The 20010-nt window shown below is 32.5% G+C and overlaps 3 protein-coding genes across 3 annotated transcripts; 1 reads left to right on the top strand and 2 right to left on the bottom strand.

Moving 5' to 3' along the window:
- The first annotated feature begins 4829 nt into the window (after window positions 1–4829).
- On the top strand, window positions 4830–9342 carry LOC116777645 (vacuolar protein sorting-associated protein 33A). The gene is made up of 11 exons (XM_032671308.2): window positions 4830–5043; window positions 5150–5349; window positions 5527–5706; window positions 5955–6075; window positions 6443–6593; window positions 7026–7189; window positions 7357–7527; window positions 7668–7793; window positions 7866–8051; window positions 8129–8252; window positions 8971–9342. Exons 1-11 carry the CDS (start codon window positions 4927–4929, stop codon window positions 9252–9254), a joined length of 1824 nt encoding a protein of 607 aa, XP_032527199.2. The 5' UTR covers window positions 4830–4926; the 3' UTR covers window positions 9255–9342.
- A 230-nt stretch (window positions 9343–9572) lies between these two features.
- Window positions 9573–11918, bottom strand: LOC116777731 (exocyst complex component 8). Its single transcript, XM_032671430.2, has one exon. The coding sequence runs from the start codon at window positions 11812–11814 to the stop codon at window positions 9763–9765; it is 2052 nt and encodes a 683-aa protein (XP_032527321.1). The 5' UTR covers window positions 11815–11918; the 3' UTR covers window positions 9573–9762.
- Window positions 11919–13229: 1311 nt separating this feature from the next.
- LOC116777984 (neurogenic locus notch homolog protein 1) lies at window positions 13230–17765 on the bottom strand. Its single transcript, XM_032671817.2, has 11 exons — window positions 17604–17765; window positions 17372–17435; window positions 15872–16084; window positions 15623–15714; window positions 15259–15340; window positions 15099–15190; window positions 14847–15011; window positions 14513–14735; window positions 14206–14339; window positions 13880–14027; window positions 13230–13533 (listed from the first exon to the last, which is right to left on the bottom strand). Exons 2-11 carry the CDS (start codon window positions 17433–17435, stop codon window positions 13355–13357), a joined length of 1392 nt encoding a protein of 463 aa, XP_032527708.1. The 5' UTR covers window positions 17604–17765; the 3' UTR covers window positions 13230–13354.
- Between the last annotated feature and the right edge of the window lie 2245 nt (window positions 17766–20010).

Consider the following 20010-nt stretch of genomic DNA (forward strand, 5'->3'; position numbering starts at 1 on the left):
CAAAAGGGGTGATAAAATTTACTTTCAATTGAGCGTAAACTGTTCCGCATACCTGTCTAAAGTTTTGTTTACAAGAACTTATCAAATGAAAGTTTTCACGCACAAACTCGTCAAACTCCACTTGTAGGTGACGTGTGTTATAAAATTTGTTGTTTTTAATAAAGATATTTTATAGAAAATCTCTGAACAAATAGAAATAAACAGAAATGTTGTTTTAATTGTAACTAAGTTTGGGGGAAAGAAGCTGTAGAAATCAACTAAATGTTTTTTGTTATTCATAACAACTGGGTTAGCTGTATATTAATTAAGTTTCGTAATTTCCGGTATTGTACCTTTCAGCACAGTCAACATATAAGTTAGTGAAGTGTTCCCTTCATCTCACTCTTTAGCCTAGACTATGATAAGCCCAAGATTTTTCGATAAAAATCGATATTTTTCACACACTTAGTACAATAAATTTACTAATATCAATAAATTTAGCTTTTCATAGAAAAGATACTTAAAAACTCGTTTTTTTTAAGTAGAAAGGTAATTATGAGAACTTATCAGAAGCGTCTGAATATTTTAATTAATCAAGTATTGTTGCTTCTCCCACTTTTTAATCATCCACAAACATTTCATTGATGTTTTTACTATATTCGCCTTCCCACCTTACTAAATACGGCATTAATAATTCTTTCCCTCATTTGAAAAATCAGATTCTGACACGGCTAATGATTGAAATATACATTGAATTAGTTTTGATAATTTTAAACTAAATCAGAAGTTTTTCTACCCTCCTTTTAGCTTCGTAAAAATGCATTTTTTGTTTGTACAACTAACATAGAGGTGTTTAGCGTATAGGGTTACCAGAAGAATATATTTATAAACATTAGTAAACTTGACCAATTTGCACTTACTGTAATTCTTTGTTACTTCTACATTATTTCAGAAACACGTGATGAGATACGGAAAACACAACCACTGTCCACTATAATTAGTTTATTAAATAAATGTATATCACCATCACTGCATTTTAATATAGAATCTTTTAAAATAAAACGAACTCTTTTAATTGGAATATCATGTAATAACAATTTTTCTGACAACATTTAATGTCAGCCGAATATGACAAGATTTATTTTTAAAAAAATATAGCAGTAATTTAAGAAAAGAAAATCTTTAAATACTATTGAACTAAACATTTTTAAATCTCACTACGTATTCGGTAAAATTATGTAAACTGAATTATGTATGTTAATAAATGTTTTGATTCGGGTATAAAATAAACGTCAATCATTGGCAATTTATAAATTAGAAAAGTTCATACATCATAGTAGCATTTTATAATCTATCTACCAGCCTGTCTGCCGTAGGAATGGCACTCGGTTATTAGCGGTGATTATATTATTAACCGTAATAATAGCATATATAAGAAAATTACATGCTTCAACAAACGTTCATTTGCTCAATAAAGAAAGTATTATTTCAGACATATCGATAACAAAATGAAAATTTTTATCAATGACGTTATTACATGTTTTACATTTATTATCATATATGTGCATGCATAAGAACTATATGTAGAATGTGATTTTCAAACCCTGATTAACTACGTAAAGCCATTAGAAAACTACGAATTCACGAACGCCGGCGTAACTCAAGTCATTAAGCAAGTAATTTTGCAGCGGCAACGTTTAAGTAATAAAATATTAACTGAATAATTTGTCTGCTGCCTTTTAAAATATGCATTTTAAAAAATGAAGGTTGAGAAGTTTAATTCTTATAACATTTACTTACAGGAATCACAAGTCTGGGTACAAAATTCGAGTTGTGACCTAAATTGTTTTCAACTGTAAACACTTTTTCCGGCAATAATTTGGTTATAGAGAATAAGACACATGATTAAAATGAGCTCAAAGAATTGACATTTTATGTAATTTCATATATTATTTTAGATCTTTCCTTTTTAAGAAAAATTCTCAGTATGTTTAAATTATTTATTGCTTGATAATTAGGTATAAAATTAGATTTCTATCAGCCGGAACTCTATTTCTATAACATTGGTGATAGAAATGGATACAGAGATTAATTGACTCTATTTATGATAACCGTGATATAGTTATTTTTGATAGATACAAAAAAATCAATACAAAGAAAATCCGAAATAGAGTTCTAGAGTTCTGATTGTCATTTTTAATGAATATAAACTTGACTGCCTATTTCTCTCGTATGTTTTTTCTGTTTTGTTCTAAATTTAATAATAGTGTAAAATGTAATTTAGAATGAAGCGTTACCTAAAATTATTACGTTTATTTTATGTAAAATATATATTATTTTTTATCGTTATGCTATTATGGCTTCATTCACACTGGTTTGTGGAATGTTTTGCCAATGTCAAAATAATAATTTGGTTGGTTGGTTGTTTTAACTATGGCCTTCATCCGTGCAACGACGTGCACAGTATAATCTGCCAGTTTCGTGTACAATGGAGGAGACACAGTCCGGCATTAACTTCATCATCATCATCATCATCAGCCTATAAGAGCCCACTGCTGAGCAAAGGCCTCTTCTCGCATGGAGAAGGTTAGAGCATTAATCATCACGCTTGTTCAAGACGGGTTGGCGATTTCAAACTTATAATTTGAAATTATGAAACCAGGTTTCCTCACGATTTTTTTCTTCATCGTCAGTCAGTGGCGTCTAAATACTCTTAGAAAGTACATATGACTCGGAATTCGGAAGATCACATTGGTACTTGCCAGGTTTCGAACCCGCGCCCTCACGTATGAGAGGCGGGCCTATAACCTCCAGGCTACCACGACTTCCCTATTAACTTAGGGATGTCATAAATTTTAACAAATTCGATTGAAGTCACAATTAGGAACTTTGTTAGTTAGGACCACAATCATAGGAGATATAAAAATATAAAACCAATACTATTATTATATAAACGTAAAACAATTTATTACAACTTAATTCTATTGATTGTAATATATTTACATATAAATTTACTAAAGGGACCAAACACCAACGTCAGCAAAAATTCGATATTTAGAGGACGGGGAATGTTGACAGAGAGGACATCATGTAGGGGGTGAAGGAGTTTATGACAGCTGGAGAGAAGTAGGGAGACGGAACCTTCGCCGAGGCTACATTCATAAATAGAGTGGTCACTAATACTAATCTTGTGTAAATGTGTAGCAAAACATGCATGACCCAAACGGAGACGGCAAAGAGTGGAAATTATTCATCTAGAGGAAGATCTCTGAGAAAACAACCTAGGTCGAGGCGAAATATTAAGTTAGATATCAACGTAAACAGTACCTTTAGAATTTGAAGAAACCCATGAATAGGTCTGCTGTTTCACTGCCATGAATACCAGAGTGACTAGACATCCATACCAATGCAACCGACAAACCCATTTGATAACTTAAATACAAGGCCTCCCGGATCATTAGAATAATGGGAGACCTTAGACTTAGACTTACATTTAAAAGGGTTTAGTTTGACTGATTCAAGACAGCTTAAAGAGTCGTTCAAAATGATAATTTGTTTTAAGCTGTGGGACTTCGCATAAAAATAGCCTCAAGAAAATCAATTGCTTCACCGGTAAATACTGAGAATTGCGATGGGTATATAAATTTTGCGAGCCAGCATGCCGCACCTACGCATCCTTCCAGGGATATCTTAGAGGCATCTAGAGGCATCTGTGTCGATAAAAATATCGTTTGGCCAGTTTTGTGAACACATACAATAGAATTTTTCTTTAGTGACAGAAGAGCCTTTCATAAAACCGAGATCTGTGAAGACAAGGGGATTAAATATGAGGCAATTATACGGGAATAAATATAAGGGATTAAGTGGGAAGGTTAGAACTGGAAAAGGAAGTAATACAAATTTAAGGTAACTATCTAATAAAAAGGATTTCGGATGACGGGAGTTATGTAGCTGGGAAAGAAGGTTCAGACGATTAAGGAGATGAGAAGATAATTGCAGCATTCTACAAATAAATTTATCGCAAAGGAGCTGGCAACGAATATTAAGGGGGCATCAACACATTCGACCTGCAATGCCATCGATGGAGACGATTTCATTGTCCCTAGGTTACTTCTTAGGCATTTCAATTGTAATTGGTCTAAATTTTTTAAGCCGCTTTATAAAGAGGGTCCAACAAAAACAAGCCATTGTCCATGACGCTACGAACTATAATGCGTTGCATTGTAATCATTCCTTTGAGAATAAGGGTGAAAACTCTACCACACACCGGACGCGGTGAAGGCGCGAAGAACATTTGATCCTTTTTCACATTTTTTATAACCTACTCAATATACTCCAGATAATTTTTGGTCAAGAACTAGGCCGAAAACTTTGACTTGGCAGGTAAACCTAACGTGTTGATCTTCACAAGGTAATGTTTAGGAAGACACATACTAAGCACTCTTTTTTAGAAAAGGCCTAACGAATGTCCGCAATCAAAGTGCCAATGCCATGGGTAGTGCTCAAAACTTTTCTTAAACCGAACTATGTAGCACCAAGACCTTTTCTACTCTCCACTATCGAATCCAGACGATTATTAAGAAGGTACTCAAGAACTTTTGAGATTGAAGATGCCAAAGCTGTAGGACGATAGGAGTTTAAATCACATGACTTTTTGCCAGGTTTTGGAATAGAAACTATAAAATGGGATTTCCGGGAAGGAGGGATATTGCCGGATAAAAAAATGAGATTAATGAAATTAGGAAAGTATGTTTTGGATTTAATATTAAGCTTTGTTAAAAAAGGAAAACTGTTAATTTACGATCTGACAAAATGTGACATTAGACATGTGTCAAATGTGACATTTATCGATAATCATTATTTTGCTGTTTCAACTTTTAGTAGGTTTTATTTATCATTGAATAATATAAGTTATAATCCTGCAAAAACAACGTTTTAGTCTCCAGTATGAAAGAGACAAAAATGAGCAACCACCTATCGGGTGGACGACTTAACGTTTCAATATTGCAAGAAACTATGAGAAAGGAACTGTTAAATCTTTTGCATATTTGCGAAGGATCTAAAGTACGTGAGTAAAAAAACGAAAAGCAACAACATAGTTATATTATATGTACCAATTTATTGTAATTTTATATATCATACATTTGTTAACAAAACATTATTATTGCAGCTGATAATATGGGATGAATGGCTCGCTAACCCTGTAGGTCTTGTAGCCCAATACTCTTTGTTAATGGAACATGAAGTGGCTGATATATTTCCCCTAAAACCTGGAACTTTACCTACAATTTCTGTGAAACACATTATATTTATAGCACGGCCTAAGCTGGTATTAATGGATTTAGTTGCTGATTATATACTTTCCCTCAGGTTTGAGTTTCTACATAAAATATTACAAATCAGTTATTACAAATGCACTGTCACGTTTCAATGACTTGTTATTTTTTTAGCAATACTCATTGTTGAATTATCTCAGTGATAGTGATTCCTGCAGAGAAAGAAATATTTTTCTCATAAAAAATACCATTAATCCTTTTTTTTATTTAGAAACAAACAAAGTACTACAGTAGAGTTCCACCTATTCTTTGTACCAAGGAGGAGCGAGCTGTGTGAAAAACATCTCAAAAATCGAGGTGTTCTGGGAACACTTTCTATTGAAGAGTTTAGATGTGATATATTTCCCTTTGATAGTGATGTAATGTCACTGGAACTACAAAATGATTTTAGGTAATAAATATTGCACTTACTATAATTATTTACTACTGCTATACACATTAATAGTGTTAAATGTCAAAGACATATAACTGAGATCTGTATAGTCTTTTGACTATTAAGATCTCAGTCAGATAGTCTGTTGAGATGTGAAATAGAATAAAACCAATGTTTACTACATTTTTATATAATAATGATTGTTAATATTCTATAAGTTTAATACAAATAAAGTGTCTATAAATGTTCTTAACTTACACATCCAGAGAAAATTACTTGGAAGGTGATCCGACTTGTCTGTATAATGCAGCTCAAGCTATACGCACCATCCAGCAACTATACGGAATCATACCAAGAGTTTATGGAAAAGGAGAAGCTGCTAAACAAGTTAGTATTTTGTTATTATGTGGTTAAATACCTAACAGTAATAATTCCTATAACTAGAGACACTTAAATGACTTCTATAATGGATTATTTTTTATATTCATTTTTATTGACCTTCCCTAATTAACTAGAAACTTACTCTCTTTTTCTCCTGTTGTATGTAATGTATGTCGTATGTAAAATTTTGTTCTTATCTTATAGATAAATTTCCTTAACATGGGCGACTTTTTCATTAGAGAGGCTTATATTATTATAATATTCTTATAAACAATACTTAACTATCTGTAAAATAAACTCATGGACTGATATCAAATAATTTTCATTTAAGAAACAGCCTTAAAAAAATTTACAAAAATGTTTATAATTCCAGGTATGGGATCTTCTCTGTAGATTGAATAAGGAAGAACAGGGTAGTCCGCGAGGTGCCTCAACTTCCTGTATCGATCAGCTATTGTTGCTCGATAGAGCCATTGACTTCACCAGTGTCATGGCCACTCAACTCACATATGAAGGACTTATTGGTATGAACTGTGTATATTTAATTCAGTTGTATTATGTGAAGCATCACTAGCATTACCTCGGTACAATCTGTTGGTTGATTATTAATTTTTTTATATTTTATTTGTGTTTTAGTCCAAAGGAACGTCTGAAGTAATGTGATCAGGGATGTTTTTGTCCTGCATCTTTTATAATATGCATAAAAAAAAAAAATGCTAATGTTTTATATAATTTATTTTTTTATGAATCTTAATTAAATATATTTAGTTTTTTATTCTTGTTTAATAAAATTTTCTATAAATATCTATTTTTGTTGAAGTATATTTCATGTTAGAAATTTAAAATAAGAAAATATAATCTTAGCTATAACAGATAAGGATAATTTTCAATATTTACCTAATTTACCTTCACTTGAATAGATTTTATATAATTGTTAAAATTGAGTACATTTCCAGATGAGTTGTACGGTATAAGGAGTTCTACTGTCACATTTCCGGGTCACAAGTTTGTTAGCCCGGATGACGCTAGACCGGAAGTAACAGCCAGAGAAAAAAAGAGAATCATACTCAACTCCAGCGAAGAACTGTTTGCTGAGCTGAGAGATTGTAACTTCACATCGGTACACACTTGATTTAATTTAAGTTTTATATGGTGATAATACATCAAAGATAATAAAAATCTGATATATATACCGATAAATTATCCCTGAAACCCAGTCAATACTATATAGTATTTATTGGACAAATCGGAAACTTGATTTTTCTACTAACATTTTTATATACACAGGTGGGAGCACAATTGTCAAAGAAAGCAAGAATTATCAAGACCCAATTGGATGAAAGACACAATGACAAATCAGTTCAGGAGATAAAACAATTCGTCTCTCGTCTCCCACAGATGTTAGCAAACAAACAATCATTGGCAACGCATACAGCAATAGCTGAATACATTAAAGAGGTGTGAATTAGATTGTGATGTAAAATTTATTATATAACTGACTTAAAATTCAAATATTATTACAATTCTCTTCTAGCCGACCAACATTTTTATATTTTATTTAATTTTATATTCAGTTAAATATGTTTTCTTACATACAGACCACAGATTCCTTCGAATTCCATGACACCATCCAGTGTGAAGAAGACTTTATAAATGGCATCGACAACGATAAAGTGTGCCCGTTCATAGAGGATCTCATAGCACAGAAGGTGCCATTGACAAAAGTAGGGTTCATTTTTATACAGAACATAACTTTCTAAACAAGGGATTTATATGTTTTGTCTCTATACTTGCAGGTACTTCGTCTGATCTGCCTCCAATGTGTGACCGGTTCTGGTTTGAAGCCGAAAGTCCTGGAATACTATAAACGTGAACTGGTCCAGGTATACGGGCTCAGTACCTGGTTAACGCTGTGCAACCTTGAAAAATGTGGACTTTTAAAGGCACAGACAGGACCCCGACATTACACTGTACTAAGGAAGGTATGTAAATGAGATTCTTCGATATACATTGTTATTGCACATATTGTTTATTCATAATGCTTCTATAATGATCTCAGACTTTACATCTAACTATGGAGGAATTTGAGTTGGAAGCGAAAGAGAAGAGTTATCTATCCAGCAAATACATCCCGCTGACTGTCAGACTCAGTGAACATATATCCAAGAACAAAGGATGGTCAGGTAAAATTATATTCCTCTAGGTAAATGGTATAAAACTAAGTTGTAATAGATTTTTTTTGCCTAATATAAACACAATCGAATAGCAAGAACAACAAAACATGTAACCAATCATACAGGTGCCTATAAAATTTTGTCAGAAACTTTTTCATGTAAATTATCTACTAATAAATTAATACTATTAAATCTCATACAAATATGTTAATAGCTTTTTGTATTAAATTTAAATATAAGTGACAATTCGACTTTTGATTCCTTAATATTAGCTGAAATTATTAAGTAATCGAGTAAAACGTTTTGTTCTATTTTCATTTTATTTTGGGCATACTCATAAAGGACTATAACGGGCACGTTACTAATTTATGTTAGACTTGAATATTCATGTTTGTTAATCGAAGGAAATGATGTCGACGGTTGCCTCATCCTCAGGGCCGAGGGTTCACGATAATTGGTTTAACATTGAACTCAGTTGACCTTGAAACTGATTTACTCTAGACACGCCACAACTAGCATCGGAATTGAAGTTTTGATTGATCTTAGAAATATTATTCGTATTACGGTTCGGGATATTTTTTGTTCTTGGAAGGAGTAACATCAGTAATATAACGAAATTATTCTGAAAATTTTGTAAATTATTAGAAACGCCATTATAAGTACAGCTATTTATATTTCTTAAATAGTATCAATCAATTATGTTTGGTGAATTATTTTATGATTCCAGCTATCGCTGATGTTCTGGGTTCGCTCCCGGGACCTCTTTTAGAGGAACTACAAAGTCTACAGCCGCGTATGACTCGTCGGAACTCAATCTCCAGCGAAAATTCTTCGTCAATTGAAAATGCTAGGGTGGTTTTGGTTTTCTTTATCGGTGGTTGCACCTACCACGAGATCTCAGCTTTAAGAAGTATCAGCCAGCAAGAAGAATCTAATGTGGAATTTGTAATACTTACTACAAAATTGATTAATGGCAACACTTTTATCGAGTCCCTGGTGGAAGAACATTAATCTGCTTTACATGTTTATTTTTTATGTAATCTATTGGAATGCATTCCTATATATATTCAATATGTTATGAAATATATTATTAAATTTGTATATGTTTTTTATTTCTTATACAAAATACTAATTTTATTAATAAAAGATTTTTAACCACCTTAAAGGTTCTATATTCTTGTTTCTAACGTAAATAACTTCTTAAAAGCATTAGGAAGCTTGTCTGAAACTGTTTTATGATACGGTTTTGGAAGAATTTGGGAGTCAGAATTAAGAAAAAACAGGGAAATGTTATTAAACATACTTATATTATACAATTAAAACAACATAAACCATGAGTTTAGGTTTATTAAAATTTCATATTATTTAACTTGCATATAATATCAATTTTAATTTGATCAGTTTAAATAAACTTACAAAAATCTTGCATGCTTACTGTCTATTTATTACAATATTAAAGCTTCAGCGTAATAAAATAACTTTTATACACCATATGATGTAGTTTTTGACTTAGCTTTTCTCATAAATACTCATTGCTAGTGTATTTTGTGATGTTAGATTTCTTTGGAGGCGCGATGTTTACACCGTATTTCTTTGCTAGTTCTAATAATTTCTCGTTATCGTAACCGACTTCCTGTTTGTAATTTTTCAATACGAGCGGCAGGACCGTATCCAGAATGAATTTGTAATTTTTATGAGCGTAACTGACGTCGTTCACTGAAGAATACATAAGTCTAGAGCTAAATATTGAATATATACACTCGTCAACGACGTCCATCATATCTTTCGTGACGATTTTCAATCCGACGTTCTGCACTGTTATGATCGACTGCACGAACCATACAGTGCTACTCGATAAGTCCACCCACGTTTCGTTTATGACGTACCTAACTAAGATAAGGCCCAAATTTTCCATTTGCGTTAAAAACTTATTCATACCAGCCTTTGTATGCATGTTTACTGGTGTCCATTTGTCATCGGTTATTTTAGACTTCATGGAATCAATAATTTTTTCCTTATACTCTTTCAGTGCCCTTATAATTGGTGTCCGTAAACAGCTATTCATTTGAAATCTTAAATCTAAGCCAAATTCACAGAATAAAGTGCATTGCTCCCTCAAACTTTGTACACATTCTAAGACCGAATCTAATGCACACTGCGGTGTAAATACTTGTTTTATAATTTGACTCATTAGTATTCTAAGTTGCATGCTAGCCCAAACTATGAAAGCGCTTAACTTATTTTTAGGAAATAGTACAATAAATTCTGTTAAGGCATCGCTCAGTGAGCAGAAAAAGACTTCCCCCACTTGTTTAACATAACTGTATATGGAACCCTCTAGCTGGACTCCTTTCACATGTGCTTTAACTGTATGACTACATATATCCAGGAAAAGTTCACAGGCTTGACTAGTCAAATTGAACTTATTCAGTATAATAACAGGAGGCCGAGACGACCTCAGGCCTCCCCTTGGACTCCAATTATGATTGACATCAAGTTCCTTAAGTAGTATTTCAGTCAACACTTTCTGCTTCTGCTCAATCTTCTTCAATATTTCACACTTTTGTGGATGGTTTTTAAATTCCTCCTCATTCAATGTCTTCTGGGCAGCCATCATTAACTCGTAAGTTTTTTGGAAATGTCTTTCCACAATTAATACATCAAGCTCTTCAGTAACATCAACCACCCAGTCTGGGAGTGGAGTCAATTGTGGTGATGGTATCTCTTCCACAGAAAGACTTGGCGACTCTAAAGATTCATGCTTAGGTTTATCCATAGAATCTTTTTTCTTCTGTTTTAGATTTTCTTTTTCGATGTGCATCTTTTTGGCTACATCGAACTTATCAAGCCAGTCCTTTTTTATTGCTATACTGTTACATTGAAAAACTCTTGTGTCAGGAAAAGCTAAAACTTTAAATGCCTGTTTAACTGTACCTAAATCACGTACATTAACTACAGCTAGAGTGCTGATGGGGTAACTAGTCTGAAACTTGTATCTCATGGGTCCACGACGATTTGAAATCCAAGATGTGAGCATTAAACAGTCATTAAACAAATAGACATGCATTCTTTGCAAGGCAGTATTCTCCTCAGCGTCTATCTCCAGTAAATCACCTTCATGTAATAGATGTCTGTCAGGGAAATCTAGGAGGTTCATACAACTTTCAACCTTTTCTGAGATTGATGTAAGTTTATTCTTACGTTCTTCTTCCGCTCTTTCACCTTCGAGGTCATGATTGTCGAGTGATTCGCGAGATAGAGTATTCTCATTTCCTAGAATTGAGGCCTGAGATAAAGTCGTAAGAACAATTCGTTGATCACTTAACAAATGCGAGAGCTTGTACATTTCAGTTTCTAAGTGAGATATTTCGGTGGCCGTTTCAATAAACTGCATATAGTTTTCGTAGACATTTTTCTTTAGGGCACTTGCGGTTTCTTCAGCTAAGTTCTTAATTTTCTCCTTTTGCTGGGCCAGCTCCTCCCCTCCGACACATGACTTTGTTAACTCTTTTACATATCTTTCTGGCACAAATTCTGGTACGGCAAACTTCTCCATATTGATATCTGACATGATTTCGCATATATATTTACAAATATCTTGATTATCTTATAATAAAAATATACTGTCTCTCACATCATTCGATAATCGAACGACAGGACGACGGACGTATTAATCAACCCACAAAACGTCAAAGTTGATGTAGCGTTTCGTAATTACATTGACTCTTGGTAAAAAAATATATTTTGTAAGTAGTGAAATTGTTACTATTACTTGGTTAGTATACAAAATATTATATAGAAAAGGAATTATGTTAACCCATCATAGTTCATTTTAATGTATCTCCACTATTAATTAAACATTTTAATGAATATTTACATTAAGCGCTTCTTAATATTCAAATTGTATAATACTAAAATTTATAATAGTTTTCATTTTGGAATTATGCTACCCGTACCCACAAATCGCTCAAGCTGTTACAAGAGCTTGGTAGAATATATAAAAATGTGCATTACTCTTATAAGTGTAACTTATATTTATTTCATAAAGCATAACAATAATTTTATTAACCTTGTTTTCCTTCTATTACAACATTATTCCAAACTGTATTTTTTGTAAATTATAAACCGATTAGATAAATATTTCATTAATTCTTTAATATCTGTTTCAATTAATTAATGTTGTGTTTACTACTTAGGCCACTAAATGCAAAGCTAAAAATCCAGTGTTGCCCTTCACAAGTTTAATTTTCCTCCGAAAGTAAACTGGAGTCAAATAAAATTGGATTATTTATAACACAGTAGTAATAGTGTATATATTAATTAACTATTAACGTACATATTCTTAAGACTATGTGTTTTATTAATTTAATTAATTAAAGTTAGCTTAATGTTTTCAAGTTCCATATTCCATAGTATTTTCTGTTCTTTGTTTTCTTCCCCTGTCTGACAATAATTCATCATTATAATATAAATGTACACAACCAACAGCAAGAAAATCAGGAAGCTGTCGTAACAAATATACTTACCAACTTTCACCTTTTATATCATTACTGCAAAACTATTATACATATATAAGAATCAACTCTATGAAAATATTAGTAATGTCTCTGTCATATTAGTTATCATTTCTTCTATTTTGTTTTTATTTTTTATTTTTTATTCAAAGTATCATAAATAAAAAGGAAAAGGAAAAACAATATTCGTTATTATACTGTAATAGCGGATACCAGATATTTTGTTTCTGTACAAAAAGAACACTAAAACATTTCAGTTTGATAAAGATAAAATTTTTTTTTTGATATTTAATTAATATCTTTTTCAAAAATTTTATTTCTGGTATTTCTTTCATATATTTTTTGCCAAAACTGAAATATTAAAATATTTAAAAATATTTTATTCACTGCCTAAATGAAAATACATATATAAAAATGTATAAATAATCGGCGTTCCTCATTATTTTAAAGAAGAATAAATAAAACAGACACATATTATGTTATTTTTTAATTATATTCATTCAATAAAATCAGTTTATCGATCCGGTGTTAAAGATAAATCCGTTGATTCTAGAACAAGGGATCAATTTCGAAAATGGAATGACATTAATGTCAAATTTATTCTTTCTTGTCATCTGTTGTCACAGCTTCAGCCAGTTCGACGACTTCGGGGGCTTCTGAGGCGTCTTCTTTCAAAGGCTCTGTGAAGTTGCCGTTGCGTTTGTATCTATAGTAACGAGTGGCTACCGCTTCGGAGTGAGATTGGTAACAGTTAACCAACGCGTCTCCGTGGTGATCTGAAATTTTAGGGTAAAAATTAAACATGATTATCTAAAATTGTAAAGATTGTATGAAAATTAGCAAAATATCTAATTCAAGCAAAGAAAAATCGAGTATTTCCTTTCAATCTAAGAAATCCGTTGCTCTATACTCTATAGGAAAACTCTGATGTGAATGAAGTAATCCGAGATCCTGGATAACCGTACGCTTAGTTCGAGCATTACTTACGGAAAAATTAACAGTTTTCATTAATTAATATTTGCTATATAGTATTGACGCTTCGCATATAATCCAACTACATGAATAGTCATATTTAGATTATTTAATATCAAGGGTGGGTGTTTCATTAGAATCTCTACCGACCTCCTGGACAGGTGCATACTGCGATGTGTCGTCGCGCCATACAAACGGCTCCAGAGCCGCATTGCGTGTTCCCAAGACAGGGGTCGACACACTGGTAGCCGACGCAGGCCAAGTGATCCGGACATTGAGAGTCCAGCTCACACTCGCCCTGAATACACATTACGTTAGTATTCATAGTCTTAAAGACCATCGACTTTTAGTATACTTTACATGAGATATAATTTTTGTTTTGTAATTATTCCAATATTATAATATTAAAACTGTGATAATAATATTAAAATATATCAATTCAATGAAAATCTTAATTATTTGAATTTATATCAAACCTTTTCGCAAGACACCAGAGCGTTGCCGCGGTAACCAGTAGGGCAGGTGCAGACTGGGCGTTCGGCGCCGGTACGGTCGTGGCCGGGGGTACACTTAGCGTTAGCACCACAAGGATTAGGCTCGCACAGATCACCTTAAGGCATATAGGAAGTAGAAAGCTTTTTTAATACATTAAGACAATTAATCAATAATTTTTTCTCCGATTTTAGAATATTGTCATGAAACAATGTATACGATTGACTTCCGTAAATCGTTCCGAGCCATATATAGAATCAATGAATACATGAGTAATACTTCATTACTCACGCGCTTCGAAAGGCCTGCAGAAGGTGAATGGATCGCCGGTCATGGTCTTAGGGCAGGAACAGACTGGCGTCAGGCCGCGTAGGTTGCAGTCCGCGTTCACACCGCAAGCGTTTGTGCAAGGATTGACGCAGGCGTTGTACACACAGGCCGGTTTGTAGCTAGGGCATTCGCTATCGGATGTGCATTCAGCTGAACAAATTCTGTATGGATCGCCGTGGTAGCCCTACAATGTATGAGGATATTCCATTAATTCAAGTAGTGTATCAAACTAAGTAGAACTTTGCCAATGCCATTGTGATGACTTCATCTATACAAATATTATAAGGTTGCTCACCCTAGGGCACTTGCAGACAGCGCGGTGTGCGGCGACCGTCTCACAGTCCGCGTTGACGCCGCAGTCGCTGCAAGGGCTCGTACACTTGAAGTCGCGACACGACTGCTGCGCGCCGCAGTCGCTGTCCGATTCGCACTCGTGTCGGCAGCCTGTCAATGGACTGCCCTGAAAAGTATAATCGAAATCGTAAACCATATATAAAAATAAATATAAAATAGACCACTAAAATAGATTTCTCTGTAAAAACTATACCCTGTAACCGGGAAGGCAAGAACAAATGGCTTGATTGTTCGCTACGTGACACTTGGTGTTAGCGCCGCAGGGTGACGGGTGACAGGCCTCCTCTGAAAATGATATCGTGTTAATCGAAAAATGCTATTATTAATTTTATATGGATAGTGATGTAATGTACCCGGATCAGCAATTCTGCACGATGAGAAGGGGTTGCCCGTGTAGCCTGGGGGACAAGTACACACGGGAACGTGCTGGCGGACCTAGGTTAAAAATATAAACATAGATCATAAAAAATATCCTATTTTCCTTAGTGTTATGATCAACAATGGATCTAGAAATAATTATATCATCAAAACAAAGGATTTAACAGCATTTTAATGGAATTGCTTGCAATGTACCTCATAGACCTTTTTCTTAGGTAGGTCCTAGCAACACTTCGTAGGTTTTATAGCCATTAATAGCTCAGTTTGTTACAAATAATTAAAAACTTTATAAAAATTTCACAGCAAATAGATGATCTTAATGGAACTCATGAAGCTTACATCACAGTTAGCGTTTATTCCACAAGCACCTTCACAAGGGTTAATGCAATGCTGATTGACACAGGACTGATGTCCGCGACATTCACTGTTATCTGAAATAAAATAATATTTTTATAGAGATTTCATAGACACAAAATAAAATTTCTTTTAAAATTGTTGAATAGTTTGAGTAAAAATAATACCTAAGTTTATAAAACATTATGGAAGGTAAGGATGGTAAAAACGACTCATTTGCCATCTAAAACTCACCAACACATTCGATCTTGATACATTGTGACAGTGGGTCTCCGGAGTAGCCTGGAAGACAAGCGCAGACAGGTCTGACGCTGCCGTGGGTGCAGTGAGCTCCGACCCCACAGGTGTTTGGGCCACACGTCACAAGGTCATCGGAGATGGAGCGTCCGTTCTCGTATAGATTACCCCGAAAGTAGCTCCGAGGGTGGTAGTTGTAGTAGCGTTGGGCTGATAATGATATTGGTATTAGAGCAGAACTTCAAATTATATTCAGAAAGAGAAAATATATTAATGTCGCTATCAACATTTCGTTTTGGGAAATATCAGAAATGGTAAAATCAATCACTAGAACCGAATGATCGAACCTATGTTGCGATTGACATGGAAAATATGTTGTCACTTTTTAACAAGAAAAGAAGCTATTCAACTATTTTTTTACGAATTTTTCATAACTTAAGCCGTACCGTGGCCAATATTCGTAGGGAATAAGTAAGTCCTAAATATTTATACAGGTATTTATTTTACAAAATCTCATTTGAATATTAACCAGCACTCTAATAACCGCCACGTATGCGACGAGCTTTACAGCCATCTCTCATCAAATTGCGAGATGTGTAAGTCATTGGTCATAAATAAATCTTAAATAAACATCCCCAAAGGTCAGGTATGTTTAATTGTTGACACATAATTTTGTTCTCATTTAATATATCCTTGCATAATAATAATATTATGCTATTGTGAGTTGTTATGCAACCTTGCCAATAACCTTATAAGGGTGCAAACGAGATCGCCCACACGAGACCTTATGTCCTTGGTGGTACGGAGCTCGGAAGTTTAATTTAACATATGTTGGATTGTTAATGAGATCAGCTGCGAAAACGCTACGATCATTATTTTTTAAAGGTTATGTAGGCGGAGGAATCGGTTTAAACACCTTTTATGTTAATTTAACAATAAAGTTTGTATATAAATGCAAATTACCTGACGTTTTAAGGAAAGAAGGTGGTCTTTAGTCTTTACTCAATTGTTAAATAGAAAAAATATATTACTTAAGCACTCTACTACAATCGTCAAGTCTGGACATTAAACATCACAAGTAAACCAAAAGTAAATTTCGCATACTAACAAAAAAAAATTATGATAGATTAAGGTAGCTGTGACTTTACATATTATTAAAAATATCATAAAGATATATAATACAAAATTATTACTATAAATTTAAAGACCAATCAAAATTTTTCATTACCGAACTCAATAATTATGATATTATATTTCTTCGTCTAGTTTTAATTAATAATGTATGTAGTACAGTTCCGCGTGGCTTTTCAATAACATGCCGTCATTAAAGCAAATACCTTTTTTTAATACGTCATAATATAAATAAAAACATTATCAAGTATTGAACAGTGATAAAACATATTAAAGTAAAATTCGCGCCTTCATAATTTTAAAATTTAATTATAGTGTTCTTTTTTAGAACTTCTTATACTGACAATTATTTTTTATTTTACTTACCGTCAACACCAAAAACTAGAACTAAAAGCGTCAGAGACGCTACGAAAGTTATTTTTCCCTCCATCTAGAAGAAGAAAAAATAGTACTATAAATAATGTAATGTATTAAAAAATTATAATTTTGTATCATAAAAATGGAACCAACTATTCGCAGATAATAAATAAATACCTAAATTGAATAAAGCATTTAACATAACATATATATTAAAATAAAATTTAAATCTAGAACTCACGTCACTCGTCCGTATATATAACGATTCCACTAATTTTGACAGGAATAAGTCTGTAAAAAAATATAGTGTCCACAGAATAGGTGTCCGTCCGACCGTGTGGCCGAGAGGGAAACATGCCTTCGACACATCAACACCGTCCTTATAGCTACAACCTTCGCCCACTCATCGCGAAAACATAGCCGAATATACATAGCAAAATATTTCATATCCGTAAATAATTAATCACATTTCCTTATATTATTATACCGATCGAAATTGATGATCTAATTTTTGTAATTAAGTCTTAACATGAAACATGACATAATAATTATAATTTTGAATAAAATTTTATAAAAATACAAAAAAAAAAATCTGGATATAGCTGTCTATCTTATTGTGAATAAAATTTTTATATTGTTAGAATATCACCATCGTAGTTGAACCTTTGTTTTCTATGCCATGAAAAAAGTTTATAGCCTTGGATACATAGTCAGATATATTTGCATACCTAGTTGTCAATTCGTTTCATAATTAGAACAAAAGAAAGGCAACTAAGCAGAAGGACTTCATTGTCATTTTAAGCTTACCATTAGTTAAAATGTAATATTTATATTATGTTTCATATTTATATTGGAAAAACGAATTTACTTAATAAATATTTATATCAATTAAAAGCACTTGAATAACGAGAGAAACATAAAAATTTTGGAACTAACCAAGATATACAATTTAACTTCGTCACACATTCATAATTTGCCATAAAAAATTATCATAAATCAAATATTTTATTATGGCACCTGTATTTTTTTTTTGTAAAAAACCCATGTCACTATATCATACGTAATGAATAATTTATATCTATTTTTATTCTGAAAGCCTTTGTAGATAAATTAAAAGCGATGCTTATGATATCTGAATTGAAAAGTTCTGAATATCAGAGTAGAAAACTGTAAGTTTACATACAGTTTCTTGAGATCTCGTCGAAAGAGAAAGAAGTCTTAACACATTCACATTTTATAATTATGAAAAACGAGTGTAAGACATGATTAGTTTAAAATTCTAACAAATCTATATTTTAATTTTACTTAACGAAGTGTACATGTTAATAAAAAAGGATATAGTCGCAGTGCAGAGCTAGTTCAGATATCGTTTAAAGATGATTATTGAAAAATTTAAATTTACATTTGAACGATAACAATCGGAGAACATTTAAACCAAATCAAGCCTATTAACAGTCGTAAATATCAATATTATCATAAGTTTATAGAGATGGTCACTGAGGATATGTTGCCTGGCAAGAAATCAACTCGTTCATCCCACGATGATTACGTAATTTCTCTTTGTGATCTATATCTGCGAGACAATAACAAAAATATTTGATTTTTTTTATTTACTTACATATTAAAAGATTCAGGGCCATCAAAATTATTTATACGTGATATATATTTGATGTTACTTTCGTGGATGTCGTTGATTATTCAGGTTTTCATGAATTATATGTTTGTGTATATTGTATTCCCGATGTAGAAAACCTAATTTTGCATATTTTTTTAAATTTATTTAAATACAGAGTAAACAAACTATGCAAATGCTAGCCATGGCAGAAAAACTATAAGTTTTAGACGTTAAAGTAATATAAGGCTTATTATCTTATAGATTTCAGAGGATATCTGAAAAAAAAGGTCGGTCTGGCAAGAATTTTTTTGAGTAATAAATGTGAGGACTCAGATATAATCAAAGTTAATGGGATAAAAAATACAACAGTCGAAATCAATACGATTAAAATTTACATCCAACTTCGATGTAACGTTTACCAGTGAGTAATTGGTCGAGGTATCTTAAAAAAGGGATTTGAAATAGAAAAATAGGGAATATATTTATTATCTACCGTCATAAGATAATAAAACACATTTTTAAAGGTATAATTTTAATAAATATTATGCACACGTTTAATTATATGTACATTTTATTTAAAGTTTTGAGAATTTCGTAAAGACATTGGGTTCAAAATCAAAAAATAGTCATATACAACTCCTTCAACTTTATCGCTAAAATTTAAGCATAGAACACATGCAAGGAACAATAATATGTCAGAGTATTGACTTAATTCTAAAAACAATTGATAATAATATAAAGGTACATAAAAATCTCGAGTATCAGACTTATATGCATCAGACCTAGAAGTTTATGATTTTACTTAGAGAAAACTCTAGAAGTATAAAAAGTGCTTGTTGGACAGTAGTGAAAAATTTGAAATTGAACACAATATAAATATTAACTTCTGTTTGTGAGAGACTGAAAAATTAACGCCGTAATGCATATTGGTAATGAATTAACAACCGTCTAAATTAAAAAAAAAAATGATGAATAAGAAATTAAGAAAGAATCCTACGCCAAATAAGAGGTGGTTCCACTTGGAAATACTCTT

The sequence above is a fragment of the Danaus plexippus genome, chromosome Z (assembly GCF_018135715.1).
Source record: "Danaus plexippus chromosome Z, MEX_DaPlex, whole genome shotgun sequence".
Taxonomy (NCBI): Eukaryota; Metazoa; Arthropoda; class Insecta; order Lepidoptera; family Nymphalidae; genus Danaus; species Danaus plexippus.